The sequence below is a fragment of the Eublepharis macularius genome, chromosome 9 (genome assembly GCF_028583425.1).
Source record: "Eublepharis macularius isolate TG4126 chromosome 9, MPM_Emac_v1.0, whole genome shotgun sequence".
Taxonomy (NCBI): domain Eukaryota; kingdom Metazoa; phylum Chordata; class Lepidosauria; order Squamata; family Eublepharidae; genus Eublepharis; species Eublepharis macularius.
This window is the reverse complement of record NC_072798.1, coordinates 6170521-6190404: the sequence shown is the minus strand read 5'-3', so window position 1 is coordinate 6190404 and position 19884 is coordinate 6170521. Positions and strand designations below refer to the sequence as shown.

The window sequence follows — 19884 nt, the reverse complement described above, 5'->3', positions numbered from 1 at the left end:
CTACTTGTTTCTAAGGACTGAGATGGGGGAGGAAAAAAATCAACATGGGTCAAAAGGAACACAAGCGACTAAGCAGGGAGATTCAACCGGGGTGGGGTGGGGAGGTGGCCAGCTTTTCTCTGCCTGCCTCTGGAGGAACATCAGAATTCCCTGTGAGTGCCTGGCTAACTCACGGCTTCATGCCATGCGTGTGATGTGTACCCAGGCTCTTTGTTATAGATTCTGCTGCACCAGACCAGCTTGCCAGCAATTGCTACAAAGCTGAATATTTGACACTATATAAATTTAAACACTGCATAAATTAACATAAGATCTTTTTTAGGAGATGTGGGGGCGGGGAGAGAGGCTGTGGAGTTAGAAAGCCGAGCCTGGAGTCCTCCCTTTAGGAATCTGCCAGGTGAGCACAGGCGTCTGCCCATCATTTGCAGACTGCTGACTAAAAGAAAAGTCATCTCCACCGCAAGGGAGGCCCTGCGTGACACCGAGAAGATTGAGCTGGGCGAGCGGGGGGTTCCCTCCCTGTGTTTCTGAAGCAGCAGCAGCTACACCTGCAACATTTTGGATTAATTGCTCACAAAACTTGCTAATTGTTGGACATTTCCCTTGGTTAAATGCAGTCCCACACAAGTGCGCCACATTATGTACTGCACGGAACAGCAAAACTCAAGAGCTGCAGTGCCACAGCGCCACAATTAGTGCTCCTGCCCAGTTTTCAGAGCTCTCTAAAATCACATTATCAATGTGATTTATAAGCCATTTGAAAGACCAGGGGTATGTAAACACTCATCCAAACTAATCTGGTAAAATGAAGATGAACCATGGAAATTCCAGTACTGTCTCCAAGGATAAAACCAACTCATTTCTGAGATCTCCAAAGAAAAAGGGACCACAGAAGGAAGAAGAGACACTTGCAGGATTTCTGGTTACTCAACAAGTGATGTTGGTATCTAAAAACGTGTAGCCACGGTACCTGGCTCAAGAGCCCCCCGTCCTTTTTACCAGTGGAAGGAAAAAGAAGAGGAATGGTGAAGAACATCACTTGCCTATTCATGTGTGACCCATTTCTCCTCCACATGAAAAGCAACAGCCATCCACCCCCTAAGTGGTGGCCCCCACCCTGTGGAACGGCCTGCCTGAGGAGGTCAGGAGAGCCCCCACTCTCCGGCTTTCCGCAAACGATGCAAAACTGAATTATTCAAAACGGTTTCTTACTCAGATAGGAGGGCTGTATTGTAGGGAGGGGATCTCCGATGATCTGCTAATAAGTTAGGAACCGTAGACCTCACCAGTATGTTGCATTGGATTCCTACAAATGCCATGTCTTTGTGAACTTGTATCTATTTACCCTATGGCATTGTTTATGGAAACATTCCTGATATTGACTGTACTAATCTCACGCTGTGTAATCCGCCTTGAGTCTCGGTGAGAAAGGCGGACTATAAATGACATAGATAGATAGATAGATAGATAGATAGATAGATAGATAGATAGATAGATAGATAGATAGATAGATAGATAGATAGATAGATAGATAGATAGATAGATAGATAGGTAGGTAGGTAGGTAGGTAGGTAGGTAGGTAGGTAGGTAGGTAGGTAGGTAGGTAGGTAGGTAGGTAGGTAGGTAGGTAGGTAGGTAGGTAGGTAGGTAGGTAGGTAGGTAGGTAGGTAGGTAGGTAGGTAGGTAGATAGATAGATAGATAGATAGATAGATAGATAGATAGATAGATAGATAGATAGATAGATAGATAGATAGATAGATAGATAGATAGCACAACTGTGCTGGTCAGCTTGGAGGTAGGGGCCAGTACCAGAGAGAATCAGCTGCCCTTTGCCCAGTAAAAGACTGCAAGCAACAGACGGGGTGGTTGTTGGGGCAGGGACAGCAGAGATTCAAGAAGGGATCCCAGCAGTCTAACAGCGGCTGAGCCATAAGTTGCTCAGCCGAGGAATCAGGCCAGAGGCAGCAATTTTATGAGGCCACCTAGGATCAAACTGGCTCCTCGCGTCACCAAATCTTGCAGCGATGAAAGCCGTAGTAATCCATCTTATCCTCAGTGGTGGTGGTGCTGTAGCGCTACAGGGATCAAGCTGGCAGTTGCATCTGCTGGGAACCTCAGAGGTAGAAGAGGCAGGGTGCCTGGGCCTGACAGCCACGATCCCCAGTCTGAGAGCCGTGGCCCTTTCCAACCGTGGTGACAGGGAAGGAGAAAGAAGGGGAATGGTGATAAACACTGCTCGCCCATCCACGTGTGGCCCATTTTCTCCTCCCCATGAAAATCTCACAGACCGCAACTATTCCCAGCAAGTGACCCACACTTCTCTGCAGCACTGTCAAACCTAGCAGGCTTAGCCACAGTCTGTTTCTCTCCAGCCCCTAAAATCTCTTGTGGGGCATCCTCAAGACAGCAGCTTGGGAAATAACAACAACAACTACAACAGCAGTGTGCGTATATACCACTCTTCTAGACAGATTAGTGCCCAGAGTGGTGAACAAATTCAGTGTTACCATTGTCCACACGATACAGCTAGGGAGCTGGGCTAAAAGGAGTGGCTTACTCAAGGCTGCCTGCTGAGGTCAGGGGAGTAGTGAGAGTCGAACCAGCAGAGTATTGACTCACAGCCCAACCACTTACCCAAGGCTGCCTGCTGAGCTCAGGGCAGTAGTGGGAGTCGAACCAGCAGATCACTGACTCACAACCCAACCACTTACCCAAGGCTGCCTGCTGAGCTCAGGGCAGTAGTGGGAGTCGAACCAGCAGAGCACTGACTCACAACCCAACCACTTACTCAAGGCTCCCTGCTGAGCTCAGGGCAGTAGTGGGAGTCGAACCAGCAGAGCACTGACTCACAACCCAACCACTTACCCAAGGCTGCCTGCTGAGCTCAGGGCAGTAGTGGGAGTCGAACCAGCAGAGCACTGACTCACAACCCAACCACTTACCCAAGGCTGCCTGCTGAGCTCAGGGCAGTAGTGGGAGTCGAACCAGCAGAGCACTGACTCACAACCCAACCACTTACCCAAGGCTGCCTGCTGAGCTCAGGGCAGTAGTGGGAGTCGAACCAGCAGAGCACTGACTCACAACCCAACCACTTACCCAAGGCTGCCTGCTGAGCTCAGGGCAGTAGTGGGAGTCGAACCAGCAGAGCACTGACTCACAACCCAACCACTTACTCAAGGCTGCCTGCTGAGCTCAGGGCAGTAGTGGGAGTCGAACCAGCAGAGCACTGACTCACAACCCAACCACTAGGCTACAGAAGCACTACACTACAGCAGTGAGATTGTCACACTGGGGGAGGGGTACGCTGCACTCCCTCTGCTGACCCCCCCCATGCATTCAGGGAAGGCAGACGGTTGCATGTATCGCGCAGCACACCTCCGAAGTGGACAACCCTGTGGAGAAACCTTCATAAACTGAAACACCCCCAGTCAACCAACACATCTGAACTGTAGACACCAGAAGTACTAACAAACATCTCTAATCCCCATTATCAGGCCAGGTCTGCACATACAGGTGAGTGAGATGGTAGAAATGAGGGTACTGATCTAAACTGCAAGTGGTGGTGGTGGGAAATACCATTTGTGAAGGCTCCCATATGTTGTTGTTTTTGTTTTTAAGAAGGACTCCCAGCAAGTAATAGGCCAGCACATCTGGAAGCGGCGTGGTCTGGGGGAGTCCAGTGACGCCTGGTGTGGGCTTTCGGGGACCACAGTTCTCTTTGTCAGATGCATCTGGCAGGGAGAGCTGTAGTTATCGAAGGCTTATACTACATAGGAATTGGATGCTTTTACTGCAGCAAACTAACACGGCAAACTGACTCCACACCAAAAGGAGATGTTTACGTTTACTAGCAAAGGAATGTTTTGGTTGCCTCCCCGCTAATTGCATCTTGTCCCCTTCTGATATATGTCTCCTTCTCTCCCCTATCTCCCCTCCTCTTCTGTATTTGACCAGTTTGGATCATGCATCTGATGAAGAGAACTTGATTCTCGAAAGCTTATGCTACAATAAAATTGGTTAGTCTTAAAGGTGCTACTGGACTCTTTTTGATCTGGAAGCAAAGCGCTTGTCCGGTTTACTCCCTTCTATAATTGTTTTCTCTTTTGTATTAATTGCAAGATCGATTTCCTCCCCTTGCGGGCTGAAATGGTGCAGTCCGTTCTACTAAATGTGCAGGCGGGGCACCAGAGAGTGCACAGGAATCGAATGCTCCTTTCTGCCCCGACCGTTGTCTTAGGTGTGATTCCCCATAGAGGGAAGTGTCAGGGTCTTGCCCTCCCTCTCTAATAACCACAATAAACGACTCTCTCTGCACCTCTGCTTTGATGGGAAGAGGGGGAAATATATCAATAATAGGCTTCGGTTTATCAACTGCCTGGAGAGAACTTCAGGTAAAGATTTAACTCAAGATACAGCCCGGTGTCAAAGCTTTCAATATTAGCAGCTCCACAAGGTTTTTCTAAGGGGGAGACAGAGCCACGAGATTACCGAGTGCCGAAGAAGGAGCAGGCAGAAGACGGCAAGGCAAGCCGATTGTGATCAAGGCAGGAAGCAAAGAGGAGTCCATAAATTCAGTTTATGAACGGGGCAAAGAGCCCTTGGCTGCAGAAGCAGCAGGCACCACCGCCGCTTGGAAAACAGATTTTTCTCCAACATCAACTCTGCAGCACTGAGCCAGTTCCCCCTTTTTTTCACTCTTCAGCAGCCAATCGAGTTTGGGTTAACCCCCCCCTTTTGTTCTCCCCAGTTTATTTATCCCTTGACATGAATTTTGTCCTTGTTAATCAAGGCAACATCATATTCTGCTCGTTTAACAGTGGCTTCGAAAGTAACTATTTGTTCAGACTCTTCATTAATGAACCGGTAAAAAATAAAAGTTCATTTCCCACTAAGGCCCGCGAAGGCAGGATACTGCAATAATGCTGTTCGTTGGAGAACAGAGAACTACATCTTTTCTTCTTACTCATTTCCAGTTGTCAAATGCTCTTTCTATTCCCACTGCTTAAGGGAGCTGGAGTTCTTGCGTTCCCCTCCAGCTACTAGATAGTATTACTCAAATTGGCTACCACGTATGTTCTAAGTAGTACAACAACTCCAAACCTATGATAGTAGCCTGAAAAGTGAAAATAGTGATTAGGCTGATCCTGCACTGGGCAGGGGGTTGGACTAGATGGTCTCTATGGCCCCTTCCAACTCTATGACTCTTCTCTTTCCCACCTCTCCTTCTGTAATTTTCTGCATAAAAATAAGGAAAATGATTTTCTTTCTTTCATTGCATCTGAGGAAGCGAGCTTTGACTCATGAAAGCTTGTGCTGGAATAAATGCTGTCAGCCTTTAAGGTGCTACTGGACTTCTGTACTGTTTTGCTATAACGGACAAACACCCCTCTGGAATCATTCCAGCGTGTCACTTAGATCCTGTAGCCCAGTTTTGTGCTGGCAGGTCGATTAATGTATTTATTTGCTGTATCTCTAGTCCACCTTTCTCACTGATTGTTTCAGGAAGGCAGCCGGGTTGAACAGCAAGTAGAACATTAAGATCCGAGTCCAGTGGCACCAGAGAGACCAGATTTTCAGGGTACAAGCTTTGGAGAGTCAAAGCTCCCTTGAGGTGTAAGCTTCCTCACTGAGACTTGAGGCAGAGAACACAATGAAAGTCAATGCAACCAATAGGATGAGACGGTGTACCAAAACCAGTATTATAGCAGTCTGAAACAACAGATTAGCACTTACAGTAATGGACCTGAAGGGCCACCTAGTTAAGGGGGACCTTCTAATGTTTGCTTAATGAGTTGTCCTCTGAGAATCTGGTGCTTAACACTGCCAGAAAAAGGCTTCACACACGAGTGCTCATTTCCCCAGGGTCCTCCCCTTACTGGACTGGCCCATTCTGCTGGAACTTGCTGTTAGATTTTGCCAAAGGAAAAACTAAGCCAGCTTAGATGGCAAAAGTCCTAGAGACGACAGCACCACCATTGGGCAGGGGTGCTGATGGAAGCTCAAGAAATGCTGTATGGATTTTATTGTATTTTAATATGTTGTTTTTATTGTATTTTGTATTTTAATATGTTGTTATCCGCCCTGAGCCCGCTCAGATTTATTTGAAATAAATAAAATAAATAAATAAGAGTATGCACGGCCTTGGTTAGGAGAACAGAGGGGAAATCCACAGCAAACAGTCTCCGTTAAGGTAGTTCAGCCTGAGGCTCCTCCTCCTCCTCCCTCCTCCTCCTCCTCTGACTACCCCTCCCCCCTTAAAGAGCAACCTTCTGTGACCTCAGATTGCGCTGGGAACATGTCTGAGGGTAAAGAGGTAAGTTAGTTGTCCTCTTTTCTGCTAACTTCAATTAGTTTGGAAATCCTCGGGGAACTCCGCGGATGTATTCTGTGAAGAAGAGGGATGAAGCTTTTCTTTCTGCAACAGACACAAAATGGCTGCATTACTACGGCCTACGCTTGCAGGATTTCTTTTTTATTGATTGGGACCTGCAAGAGACCACTTTCAAATTCTGGCCACCTTCATGTCTGTGGCTAGCATCCACTCCACCCATTTCAGGAATCTGGACTTGGCCTGGGGACCCTGAAAGGCGGAAGGACGGCACCCAACAACCCCCGGGAATATTCACGCTCCTCGGAAAGGGGCAGAGCCTCTTGCTTGGTCGGGTGCCAGGATTCCAGGCTGGACCCCGCTGGGCTCTTCTTGGCTGATGGGAGAGGGTTCCTGCTACAGCAGCCTTTGCCCTGCAGATTGCAAATGTTCTGTGGGGCCTCTGCTCTTTCTCTTAGTTAGTTAATTAGTTCATTTGTTCGTTCGTTCAGTTTCTTGAGGCCTGAATGCATGGTAGAGAAGATAATGGCCTGAGTGCAAGGTAGAGAAGTTAACTCTACTGCTCAAGAGGGAGGAGTTTATAGTGGCGAAACAGGTCCAGCATACAGAAACAAAGAAACCGAGAGCTGGAAAGGATCCACAAAGGTCATCTAGTCCAACCCCCTGCATAATGCAGGAAATTCACAGCTACCTCCCCCCAACTCCCCCAGGGACCCCTGCTCTATGCCCAGAGCTGATGTACCTGCCAAAGTGGAGAGGCTAACACCTCCGCTAAGCAATCTGGACTCAGCTGAAGCCTGAAGAGGGAATTTGCATGCTTCATTTCCTTCTCCCTGCTTAGGGGGGAGGGGGATCTCTATTGGATGCAAGTGGCCAACAGTGGCCAACAGAGTCTAACTTGCTTCTCCCAGCCTCCCTACTTTGCGATCCACACAAAAAAGTTTCCTTGATTGGTGATGGGTAAGGAAGGAAGGGGGGCAAATAACAAAACTAAAAGGGGGGGGAATCTTCTTTAAGAGACCTAAAAACTCTTACATGGCACAGCTTCCTGCGCCAAAGACAGGGTCGGCCTGGGATTCAGAAGGAAACGCTTTCCGGGATTTTGGAATTGCTCTTTCGGCTTGGGGTAGGGCTGGGAGAACTGTACGCAAAGGTCTTTATTTGCCACTCTGGAAACAAACCTTTTGGGCTCAGGATGCAAAACAGAAGGATTGTTTAAAAATGTTGAAAAATTTGTATCTTACATTTATCACCAAGTTCTAAGTGGCTCGTAATGTGATTAAAATACAATATAACAAAACAAGATAGGTAGCCGTGTTTATCTGCCTGTAGCAGTAGAAAAGAGCAAGAGTCCAGTATAAGTCCAGTATAAGACTAACAAAATGTGGTAGGGTATGAGCTTTCACGAGTCGTGATATCTGAAGAAGTGAGCCGTGACTCATGAAAACTCATACCCTACCTTAAATTTTGTTAGTCTTATAGGTCATACTGGACTCTTGCTCTTTTCTATAATAAAACAGTATTACAACAAAGAAGCATTAACGCCTTCTGATGATAAAATCCCAAAGCACTGAATCGCAACCAACCAGGGCCCATAACACAGCATCACTCTACAGAGTTTTTGAAAGCAAGACAGTGAAGGGGCTTTACACACTTCTTCTGGGAGGCTGTTTCAGAGACCAGGTGCAGCAATGGAAGAAGACTGGGGTCTTGCAAGGGAGTCTGGCCGAAGGAAGTAACGCTTGTAGAGAGCATCTCAACTGGCACATGAGAGGATAAAATGAGAGAGTCCTCCAGTTAGGTGGGTCTCAGATCGGGAAGGGCTTTCAAGGTGATAACTAGCACTAAGAACTGAGCCCAGAAACCAATTAAGCTATTTCAAAATAGGCGTCACATGTACCCAGAGGCACGGATCCCTCCAGAGATGAGCCACAGCATTCTGGACTGACTGATCGGGTGGATCCGACCGCCCTCTGTGGAGCCTTTGTCCAACTTAAAAGGCTCTTCTTTGGAGGAAGAGTGGAGAGTATTGGGAGAGTGGAGTATTAGGACAGGGGTAGGATCCACCCCATTGGTTCCTTCAAGTTTTAGCAGTCCTACCCCTTCTCCTTTTTGCAAGGGCAGCTTATGAATATGAAATATCATAAGCCACAAGCACAAAAACACTGCCTGGCTAAGCAGAACTTGATGCCAACCTCGGCTGGAGTTGCAAGATTACCAGAAGGTATGTCAGGCTGACTAGCTGCCCCTCCACGCCCCAGAGAAGCACTTCAGTAAAACAAAAGAGGTCCTGCTTATCTCATCAACGCCCTTCCATACCTTCCTCACCCCTCCTTCCTAATCTGGGCTATTCAAGGACCTGATAGCCCTTCTTATCCGGCCATCGCAGATAATCAAACACCCCTTTTCACCTATCGTTCCTCCCAGATATGATTAATCAAACTTTCCCCAATTTATTGTTTCACCTCTGGCCATCAAGCTATTGTTTCACAGGCAGAAGATGTAATTCTGCCCCTGGATACGTTTCACACTATAATTGGGCTGCCCCCAGCTCTATGTCGTGTGTGTGTCCTGGGATCTTATGCACACCCTCAGATGCATGTCTGAAGCACCTTCTTCTTGCTGCAACGTGCTGGTTGCTCAAGCTGCTACTCTACAGATGTCCTCTTATCTCCTAGACTGGTAAATATCGCCTGACCATGAATCCCTCTCTCCCTCTTCCTATTTTCCAGTTAGCTCTGTATGTGTGTTGTGTGTATTCCATGCAATTGCTCCTTTACTTCCCCTTTGTTAAAAAAAAATTCCTGTTGCGCACCCGCCTGGTTCTTTCAGAGAGTTCTCCAAATGAAGGATCCTGGTATACACTGGTGGAGATATCCTGGTTACCTCTTCTCCCTGCTTCTCCTTGTATGCTAATTCCCTCAACTGACAAGGAGACCCCCCCCCCATTTAGGGTAAGACAAGAGCACTTCATGCAGAGTGGTGCTACAGTAATCCAGTCCTGAGGTTACAAAATTCATGTGGCTAAATCCGTTGAACCTAAAAGGGTTCATGAACCAGGGGCGGATAGGAGAAGCACTCTTGGCATTGGCCCCAACTCACAAACATCTAACCTGGTAAAAGTGGTGGCACCTTCAGGCCCTCTCATATCTAGGACATCACCTGTTTCAACTACAATCAGCTTCAATCAGGATTCAGTCTGGATAATCCAACAAATCACAGGAATACAGCCTGCATTATGAGAAGGGTAACTAGATGTACAGGAAATTAGCTTAGCAACGTATTCAAAGAATAAGTTTAGCAAACCGAGAATACAAAACGGTAGAGATTGGAAGCACTGTCACTTTTGATCGCTGAGAACTAGTGGAATGTGGAAGGAAAAAGACATTTGCTCAACAAAATTTGCGCAGCTATGATTACTGCCTGAATAATGAGACAAAAAGTTTGCTGCATCCCACCTCCCGCCCCTCCACAGCTTGCAAGCCTGAGCGGGGATGATCAAATAAAAATGGATTTATTCCCACCAACTCTTTTCTCCGGTAGCAACTGAAGCAAAGTAGCAGGGGGTGGGGGGGGGAGGGGGGCTGCACTGCAGAATATCAAGTGAGCAACTCGAAAACTGCAGTTAGAGTGAAAACACACACGCAGGGCAGCGGGGAGCAGGCAACAATCATGTATCTATAAAGATGCCATAATTGGCCCTTTCCATCTCTCAGCCTCATGCATACGGTCTACGCCAGTTTATTGTGTTCTCTTGAGAGACTCCACAAAGTAAACTTGGCATGCTGCCTTGACAACCATTATAAACTGGCGTGTCCCTGGATTTGCAGACATGCAAAGCAAGCAAACGATAGCCATACAAGCTAGAGCATGGCTTCTGGCCCTACCGGTCCGCCGGGGATGCGCTCTGAAAGAGAGCAGGCCAACTTGTTGGAAATGGAATTATAACAAGAGGAGGATAATTTATAAAGCATTACCATAAGCAAGCCAAGCGGACGTGCAGCCGCCTTTGCTGGCGATGCGACTGCAGATCTGCTGGAGGCTTTCCACCCTGAACTTCTCCTGTCAGAGCCCCATTGAAACAAACGAGCAACACTATAGAACGCTCCGAATTGCTTACCGCTAATTTTTACTCTCCAGCTGCCAACAGTGCAGGACGATGCTAGAGCTTGGACAAAAGCCAGCAGGCTTAACCTTCCGCCTTTCTGGAAGCCTGCCCAGATAACCTTAAAGTGGGCAGGCTGAGCACCTTCACTTCCTTCCATCTGCATGGAGGTTAGAACAGGACTGCACAACTTGCACACTGCCAAGCTGAACACAACTACAACCACTAGCCAGGCATTACAGCTTTCCGGGTTCTGAACCTCTTCTCCTGCCTCTGGTTTTGCAATCCTGAGCAGGCAGGAAGGATAATAGATGCACGGCTGGTGGGTGCAGCCGGTTTGGTGCGTTCCAAATCAGGCACGGTCTGGACAACCCCTCTGTTGCAGGGAAAGAGGCACGGTGCACGGTGTTGCACAAATGATCCCATTTTGTCCTTGGATGACTGACAGGCTGCCTTGCCCTAGAGTCCAGTAGCACCTATAAGACTAAAAAAAAATTGTGGTAGGGTATGAGCTTTTGTGAATCACAGCTCACTTCTTCAGATCACGAAATCTCATATCCTATCACAAATCTTGTTAGTTTTACAGGTGCTACTGGACTCTTGCTCTTTTCTACTGCTACAGACGGACTAACGTGGCTAGCCTCTTGATCAACCTTACCCCAGAAAGTAGGTACAGAATTTTTGCATTAGTACAAAGGTCTTAGGAATTGCTTCTCCCTCCTAATTTTTTTTCTTTTTTCTTGTATCATATATATATTTTTTTCTATTTCCTTATGTAACTCGGAATGTCATGTCTGTAGTCTAGATGGTGTTTATGTTGGGTTTGAAATTTTAATGATGATGATGATGATGAATTACTTCTCCCACTGCAGCTTCTGATTGAGTCTGCATACCAAGTGGGGCTATGGGAGGGGGTGAATGGCTTGGATGGGGACGGTGAGGGCTAGGTGGGGTGGGGGCAAATCGGTGCTTACTCACTGTCCTATTCCGACAGCTGCTGCTTCTGCAGCCAATGACTGGGAGAGCACTTGTAATTCAAGCAAGGCAGGAATCAGAAGCCAGCTACAAGTCCTGCCAGGCAATGGCCCCACAAACTTTCCTGACACCAGCGGAAATGCTGCAGGGCGCTCTAGTGGCTGTGGGAACAGGGTTAAGAAACACACTCTGCTCTTCTGTTAGGTGAGAATACTCTCCAAAAACTTATATAGTAAGGTGGGAAAATATGTCAGACTACTCTGTGTAGATGACTGGGGAAGGCAATGGCAAACCACCCTGTAACAAAAAGTCTGCCAAGAAAACATTGTGATGTGGCATCCCCTCATGGGTCAGTAATGACTCGGTGCTTGCACAGGGGACTACCTTTACCTTTACTCTGTACCCCACCCTGCCTTGGACAGTCCAAGTAAGCCTGATCTCGTCAGATCTTAGAAGCTAAGCAGGGTCGGCCTTGTTTAGTAATTGGATGAGAGACCTCCGATGAAGACCTGGGTTGCAGAGGCAGGCAATGGCAGACCACCCCTGTTAGTCTCTCACCATGAAAATCCCACCAGGGGTTGCCATAAATCAGCTATGCCTTGACAGCCTTCTCCACCACCACTACGTACCCCAGGATGGTATATTCTGCTCCATCTTCCCGCCTACCATCTGAGACCTTTCAAAATGAGAGAGGACAGGGACTGAACTTAGGAGGTTGGTTCCACATGCAAAGCGTGTGCTCAAACATTATGCTGTAGCTGCTCTTCCTGCTGGAGGGAACTAGAACGGCTAGAGCTGATCTGCCAGAGTGGTGTAATTGGCACATTCAAGACAATTCCCGTAAGGTTCATAAACAGCAGAAATTTACAGTAGGCATGTAAATCCACCATTGCACTAGAAAGACAGGAAGACCTCGCCTATGACTTCAAACGTCACCTTGCTATAGATAAATGGCATTCTTATCTGCTTCTCTGACATGAACAAAATCACCACGGGCTCCCCATTTTTGGAAAAACAATCAGTTTTCAAACGCTTGGATTCAAAGTCATCTCATAAGGCACAGCCCTTCTGCCACTGATCAGCCTAAAAGGCATAACAATATTCAGAGGGCTGATATGCCAAGGGCCAAGCAGGAAGATACTATTTGCTTGCCAGAAACAGTCAGGCACAAAGCGGCTGAGCCAAATGTGAGAAGAAGCTTCTCTGTGCGTGTGCCCTTATTACTATATGGACGAGGTGAAATGGACTCTGTCTTGTAACAACTAAAGTGGTCTCAAACAGGTAAAAGATCTGTTAGCCAAAAAGTGGGCCAAATCATTTTGGGCAAATTTGTAGACATGGATCAAATGCCCACCCACTGCAGGTTAAGTTCTCCTGTCTATTTAAGCAAGATTTGTAAAGAGCTACAAAACTTAAAGAAAGAAAATCTATAAATTGAGTGCAATTAAGGGAATGGGGAAAAAAAAACTAATCCTTTCCATTATTAAGTATTAATATAGTAGCAACTGCACAAAATGCTGAACAAAATTAATACAGCAGCAAGTGAGCCAATTCCAAGAGGACATGGAGTAAAACAACCACAAAGTAGAAAATAAAATGTCTCATAAAATGGCCAAGTCCAAGAAGTCGTGAAGACACTCTCTCTAAAGATCCGGTCAACATTTCCCATTCTTGCTCTTGCTGCCATCCTGAACCCACCTGCTTGGCATGGTTGACACACTGCAAGTACTCGTGGGCCAGGGCCGAGCAGCTGAGAGTCTGCTGAGAGTTCTGCTGGTAGCACTGGAGAATTTTACTCTGCAGGTTGGCACACACTGGGTGAGACTCGTATCGCCTGCAATGGAAAAGGGGGGAAAGAACCATCAACATGCTTCACGGACGCAATTGCAGTTATAAAGTGGCAAACCGCCTGCGCATTGATGTTACCGGAGATTTGCTTATTTTATGTCATTTACAGTCCGCCTTTATCACCGAGACTCAAGGTGGATTACACAGTCAACGTCAAGGACATTTCCATAAACAATGCCATAGGGTAAATAAATGCAAGCTTATAAAGACATGGCATTAACAAGAATCCAATACAGAGTGGAAGAAATGCTGAAACGGTGTATAAGCAATTCTAGGACTGACATTAGACAACATATAACTATCCAGTAGGATCATACTTGAAGCACAGGTAGCACATAGGGACACATACTTAAGGCAACAGATAGGACGTAAGGCCACATGATAGTGGAGTATATGGTCCCTAACTCGTTAGTGAAGCATATTTTCTTAATTAAATGAAGGACTAACGATCAAGCCCCGCATCCCATTTCCATCAGCAGCACAGCAGATGCTTATGGGAAACCCGCTAGCAGGACATGAAGGCAACGTCTCTGCATCCATTGTTTGTCCCCCAGCAGCTGGTAGTCAACAGCATACTGCCCATGAACACAAAGGACCTGTTTAGCTGTTGCGGCTAAATGCCCTTAGATGGGCCCCTGTGGTTATTCTATACTGGGAAAAACAGCTTAGGCAGGGGGCTGGTCGCCACCACTGAAGAATGGTTAACACATAATTGAGATCTACTAATTATAGCTCAATAGATAGCAGACGTTAGATAACAACATTTGATTTATATGCCATCTTTCAGGACAACTTGAAACAGCCCAATGAGAGCCGTTTACAAAGTATGTTATTATTATCCCCACAACAATCACCCTGTGAGTTGGGCGGGGCTGAGAGAGCTCTGAGAGAGCTGTGACTGACCCAAGGCCACCCATGGAAAAGAGAAACATTCTTGTTTAAAAACATTAATATATGAACCAAGGTATACTGTGATCAGATTCTGCAACTTTTGCATAAGCATAAGCTCTATTATCTATTTTAAGACATAGTATTGACATTTTAAAAAATTTAAATTCTTCATGGCTCATTTCATGAAATGGGGAGGCCCTAAAGGGAGCAAATGAGACTGATTCTCAAAGGCAAACTTTATACAAGCCTTTCCTAAACTCAAAACAGAAGTAGATGCGTTTTGCTTAGTTTCATTCAGAGGCTGGATCCAAATGGCCACCAGTAAAAGACAAACAGCCTCTTCAGCTGCTCTGCCGATGGCTGGTTGAGTGCATCTGGATGAGAGTTAATAGGGCACAATGAGAAAAAATAACTAGAAACAGAGACTTATCTACTATCCAGTTTATTTATTCTCCATGCTGACTGAGTACAATCTTCTTAAACTTGGCCATGAATTTCTGAAACAAACATTTTAGTCCCAAAGGGTCAGTACAACAGGCAAACTGCAAAAAAGTACAGGCCAGGCCAGAGGCAAATAACACCAGAATTAATAAAATTGCTGTCAGGTGGCCTTACCAGCTGCAGCAATGCAAGCCCCTCTGTACTCTCTAGGAAGAGAGCAGACAGCCAGTACCACCCTCTTGCACCACCATGGTGACAGCAGCCTGTCTTTGCTTGGTCAGGAGAGAGGCTGGTGCCACCCACCTGAACTATAGTGCAACCAGGGCGGGCTCAAGGGGACAGAGCTGCAACGATGGCTCCTGATGGAAAAAGCAACTAGCAGGCATCTGGAGAGGGGCAGGGCTGGCATCTAAAGTAACAGCAGGTGGGGAAAGGGGGGCGATAGTTGTGAATTTCCTGCATTGTGCAGTGGGTTGGACTAGATGACTTTTGATGCCCCTTCCAACTTGATGATTACACCAGATGGAGAGAAGTGGGAGGAACCTGCACAAGACAATGAGAGCTTTCCTCCAATGCCCAGGACTTCCAGGTCACATGTGTGGGGTGGCCATGGCCAAGGTGAGCCATGGCATCCCACAGGGCCAGGCTTAGCAGGTCCTCTAGTGGTAGCAGCAGTCATGACGGAGAGGCAAGCGGGCACCAGGGCCAGGAGGAACTCGACAATTGCCTTAAAGTGGGAGCAATTTTTATTCATTCATATACATGCAATCACTGGTTGCCAGTGGCCAGTAAATAATGTCTGCAGACAACCAGATAAAGATGCTTTCAGAAAAGCAGAACAGAAAGAGCTCCAGTTTCCCCTCCTTCTGGCTGTACATGTCACAAATGACTGATGCGGGTACGTGAGGGCTGGTTATTGTTCCCTCCCCCCACCCCCAAGCCTGGCACCAACTTTAATGGACTTATTTACAACTCTGGTTTCATACAATTCCCAAAGCAAACGTATAACCCAAACCTGTAATGCATGCTACACCATCAAGAAACCACGATAAACACTGGCGTTCACACGGTGTTTGCTCTTCCAGGAATTAATGAATGGGAGCCAAGGCCTTTCAAGCGCTCTGTGTCGTGCCAGCCTCTTCTAATCTGTACAAACCAAGATGTTTTGCCACTTCAGCGGCTTTCCAAGGTTTGCTCAGCCATTCTTTCCAGAGAGAGAAAGACAACTACAAGTTTGCAGTCAGCAGTTTAGCTGCTGTCAGATCCAAAATTAACTCAACTTGTTCTGTCCTGACAATCTAGTTTCAGTTCCTGTCACAGGACTGCAGGATGATATAGGGTGCAATCCTCAGAATGTTTTCCTGGGAGTAAGGCCTATTCAGTAAAATGGGACTTAACTTCAATCTGCTTCTTGCCCGTTTTATTTTAAAAACCAATATAGGAGCAGGCATATCTTTACAGGCTATGAACCCCATGAGCAGAGCTAACACACCTTCCGGATTTTAAGTTCATCACTGTGGTCACAGAGGGAAACACATCAGTGAGCATGTCCTCCAATGGATATTGTGCAGACCCTTATTTTAATAATGGCTTAGGAAGAGCCATACTATGCTAGAGCAGGGGCCTCAACGTGCTGCCTATGGGCACTATGGTGCCCACCGAGGAAGTGGTGTGGCCATGTGGGCGCCCATTTAAAGTTGGGCCTCAGCTGCTTGTAGGGAGGTTCACAGCTTCAGCATGCGAGAACTTACTCTGTAGAATGTGACTGCAGCTGCAGCAACACACACACACAAAAAATAATAATGCTCATGGAGGGAAGCAAAATGCGCAGAGTTTGTATGACTCATGACTCACTGCTCTCACGATTCACCAACTCTAATGAAACCAAATGGAAGACCTGATGCAGACTGCTAATAGGGTTTGATCGCCGAGTCGCAGTAAGCAAAGCTATTAACCTAAACTTAGAAGTGTTCCTGTATAGTTTGAATTAGGTACTCCAGAAAAGAAATCTTTACCTGCCCCCACCCCAAAGTGTCTGTGAAGGGACAGTAAAAGTCCATAATCTTATCAGAAGTAATTTCAGTGATTTTTTTATCAGAGCAGCACTAAATTCAAAGACTTACAAACCATATTTTGATGTCCGTCAGCTCTCACATATCCATCAGAGAGCTAAACTTCATGAGACGCCTGACACGTGTCGGGTTCCCCCAAGTTTACCTGAGAATGTAGTTGGGGCCACCTCTGACTCCGAGCTCCGGGAGGAAAACCCAAGCGGAGCGGATTTTTGCATCTAATGCACTTTAGCTCAAAGTCACAAGAGAAGAAATCATCAGACGGCACCTGCCCTTTCTCGCAAGATCCTCTCCCATATTATAAGCCCCATGGATTGACCCACATAAGTTGACCCATAAAGAAACACAGCACAGAAAGCAGGAATCACCAAGAGGTCTAACGACTAGACAGGTCCATATCACTCAAGGAAGTGAGCTAATGCCATGGTCAAAACAGGTTCCAATGCTTAGAGGCCTGGAGTCCCAGAAATGTTCCCCCACTCCCACCTCTGGCCAAGTCACATAACAAAGAGAAGCATGTCTAGAAGCATCTTCCCATATAAAAGGCAAGCCATGTTGCCGACAACTCACCTCTTATCCAAGAGCGCAGGCGCGCTTGCACACCTCTAGCGGGGAGAAAAGGTGAGACACTTGCCGCCCCTCCCCCCAGGAGTGCTCCCTGCCTGCAGCCGCCCAATTCGGCCTCAGTGGGGCTGAACTGGGTGGTTGCTGGGTGCAGGAGCGCACCAAGGTGCTTGCTGCCCCCCAGCAGTGCTCCCAGCCTGTAGCCACCTGACAGGAGGCTGTCAGGCACGGGAGCGTGCCAAGGCCCTTACTGGCCTTCCCCAGCAGCACTCCCTGCCTCTGCAGACAGCTGTAGGGTACAGGAATGCGCCAAGGCCCTTGCTGCACCCTTTGGCAGTGTTCCTCACCTCTGCAGCTGGCTGCCACATGCAGAAGTATGCCAAGGCCCTTGCCCCCCCCCAGTGCTCCCTGTCTTTCCAGCTGCCTGATTCGGTCCAAATCAGGTGGCTGAAGGGCACAGGAATGCTCCGGGGCCCTTGCCCCCCCCCCAGCACTCCTGGCTTTTGCAGCAGCCTGATTCGGCCCAAATCAAGGCAAATCGAGCTGCGGGGTCCACGAGCTCTCCAGGGCCTTTCCACCCCCCCCCCCCGGTGCTCCCAACCTCCGCAGCTTCCTGAATCGGGCCAAATCAGGCCAAATAGGGCAGGTGCAGGGTGCAGGAGAGCTCCATGGCCCTTGCCGCACCCCCCGGGCAGCGCTCCCAGTCTCCACAGCTGCCCGATTCAACCCAAAGGAGAGTACCATGTCTTCCGCCTGGAGGATAAGGGAACCTGGCAACCCCACCTGCACCAGGCCTCTGAGAGGCTGTGGCGGTGCAGCCCTCCCAAGGCCCCACAGCGGCCATGGAGGTGGCGGAGAGGCCCGGCATGGTGGCGCCACCCTCCAAACGCCTTGCAGTGGGGGCCTGCCAAATAACCTTTCTAGAGCCCACTGTGTTTTTTCAAACAATGGCTTTTGTTGCTAGTGAAAAAATAATAGGACCATGGCTTGCAGGAGTCACGTGGCTACTCCTCCTTCCTACCCTCCTGTCTTTCTCAACTCTCTGTGCCCTTTCCTCCACCCAGTTCCATGTCACTCTTTCCCCTAATACATTTTTTAAAAGAAAATTTCCAAGACCTACAAATTGATAAAGCAGGAGGATACTGAATTTAGCTGGGTTATGCACATTCTTCTGATACCAGCCCTATTTTGGGATGGGGTGAAGGAACCCTCAGTCAGGGGTACTGTGGGAGTTAATAATTTAGAGAACAATTTAAAGTAAATGCATTATTTCCAAGACAAAATATATCTCCAAGCTGACAGTCGATATCTCAGCACCTCGGGGACTTCAATTTCCTGCACGTTCGTTACAAGCATGCATAGATTTTTGTTATCCTTTTTTCTGGGGCAGAAGAGGAGGGGCTGATTTCCCACATCCCAGTGGAAGAGAAGAATGAATTTGGGGTCCCCCTTCTCCAGAAGGGAAACACAAGATGACCAAGTGTAGATAGGTCCGCTATGTAATTAGGATCACTTCCCATAGCATACCAGGAAGAAGCCCTGCTTGCATTTTGAATGGATCTGTTCCCTGTGTTCCCTGTAAAGTGTTTTCCCAAAACAATATTACTTGCTTAAAGATATTAACATTAGCCAACCACAAAGGACCTTCCACGCAGGAGAGCTAATGATTTATGTTGATTTCTGTCTCTTTCATACCGAGGTTTGAGATCAATGTTTTGGATCAATGTTCATAGGACTAAGGAAATTTTGTTGGCGTAATCTTGGGCCGGGCCAGTCTGATCCACCCCCTCCTCAAGCATGGCAAGCTTGACTCAAGTTGCCACCAAAATAGTCTGAAGAAAGTTTATGGGGAAGGCTCCTTCCCTCCTAGCAAGTTTTTACTCAAGTTGCCGTATTTGGTGGAATTGTGCTCCACCAAGCCATCTTGTCAGGCTAAGGGTTGTGATTTAACAGGTTATGCCAGGAGACCTTCTGGCAAAGCAATCTGTCCCCTCATCTTGCTCAGTGAAGAAATGGCATTGATCAATGTTTGAAGGTCACTTCCTGTTTTTGAACAGGAAGTGATACCATAACACTCTGGGAATTTCAAAAATCTCTATGGTAAAACCACAGATTTTTTTTTTTATAATTTCTAGATTTTCACGACATCACATCCTGTTTCAGAATAGGGAGTGATACCATGACACTTTGTGTGTTATGCACTGTCAAGTCGCTTCTGTCTTGTGGCGATCTTATGAATCAAACCACCAAAATGTCATATCATTAACAGCCTTGCTCAGATCTTGCAAACTGGAGGATGTGGCTTCCTTCTTGAAATTCCAACACCCCCCCCCCTGCAATGTTCCCAAGCCCCTATGTACAGCAAATGTAACAGACAGACTAAAGGGTACAGGTACAGAGAAAGCAATTCCCTCATGGAAACTCTTTAAGACATAATGCTCACATCACAGCAATATATGGAGAAAACTGGGAAGAGGAAGAAGATTCCTTCTCAACCACTACTGGATGGATGCTCACCCACCAAACCAACTGGACAAGAGGGGCAGTAAATGTTGACAGACAAAAATATTAGTGCAAAGTTATCTCAGTGCTGACAATAGAACACAAGCTGGCCAAGACATTAAGAGGAACTATATAAAAGAAAAATTCTTTTTTCAGA

The 19884-nt window shown here is 47.2% G+C and overlaps 1 protein-coding gene across 1 annotated transcript in view; it reads right to left on the bottom strand.

Annotated features, from left to right (window-relative positions):
• Window positions 1–19884, bottom strand: part of CHCHD3 (coiled-coil-helix-coiled-coil-helix domain containing 3) — a 262616-nt gene that overhangs the window by 4375 nt on the left and 238357 nt on the right. The window contains exon 7 of the mRNA XM_054988628.1: window positions 13108–13243. Coding sequence (XP_054844603.1) covers window positions 13108–13243 — 136 coding nt within the window. The remainder of the gene's footprint in view (window positions 1–13107; window positions 13244–19884) is intronic.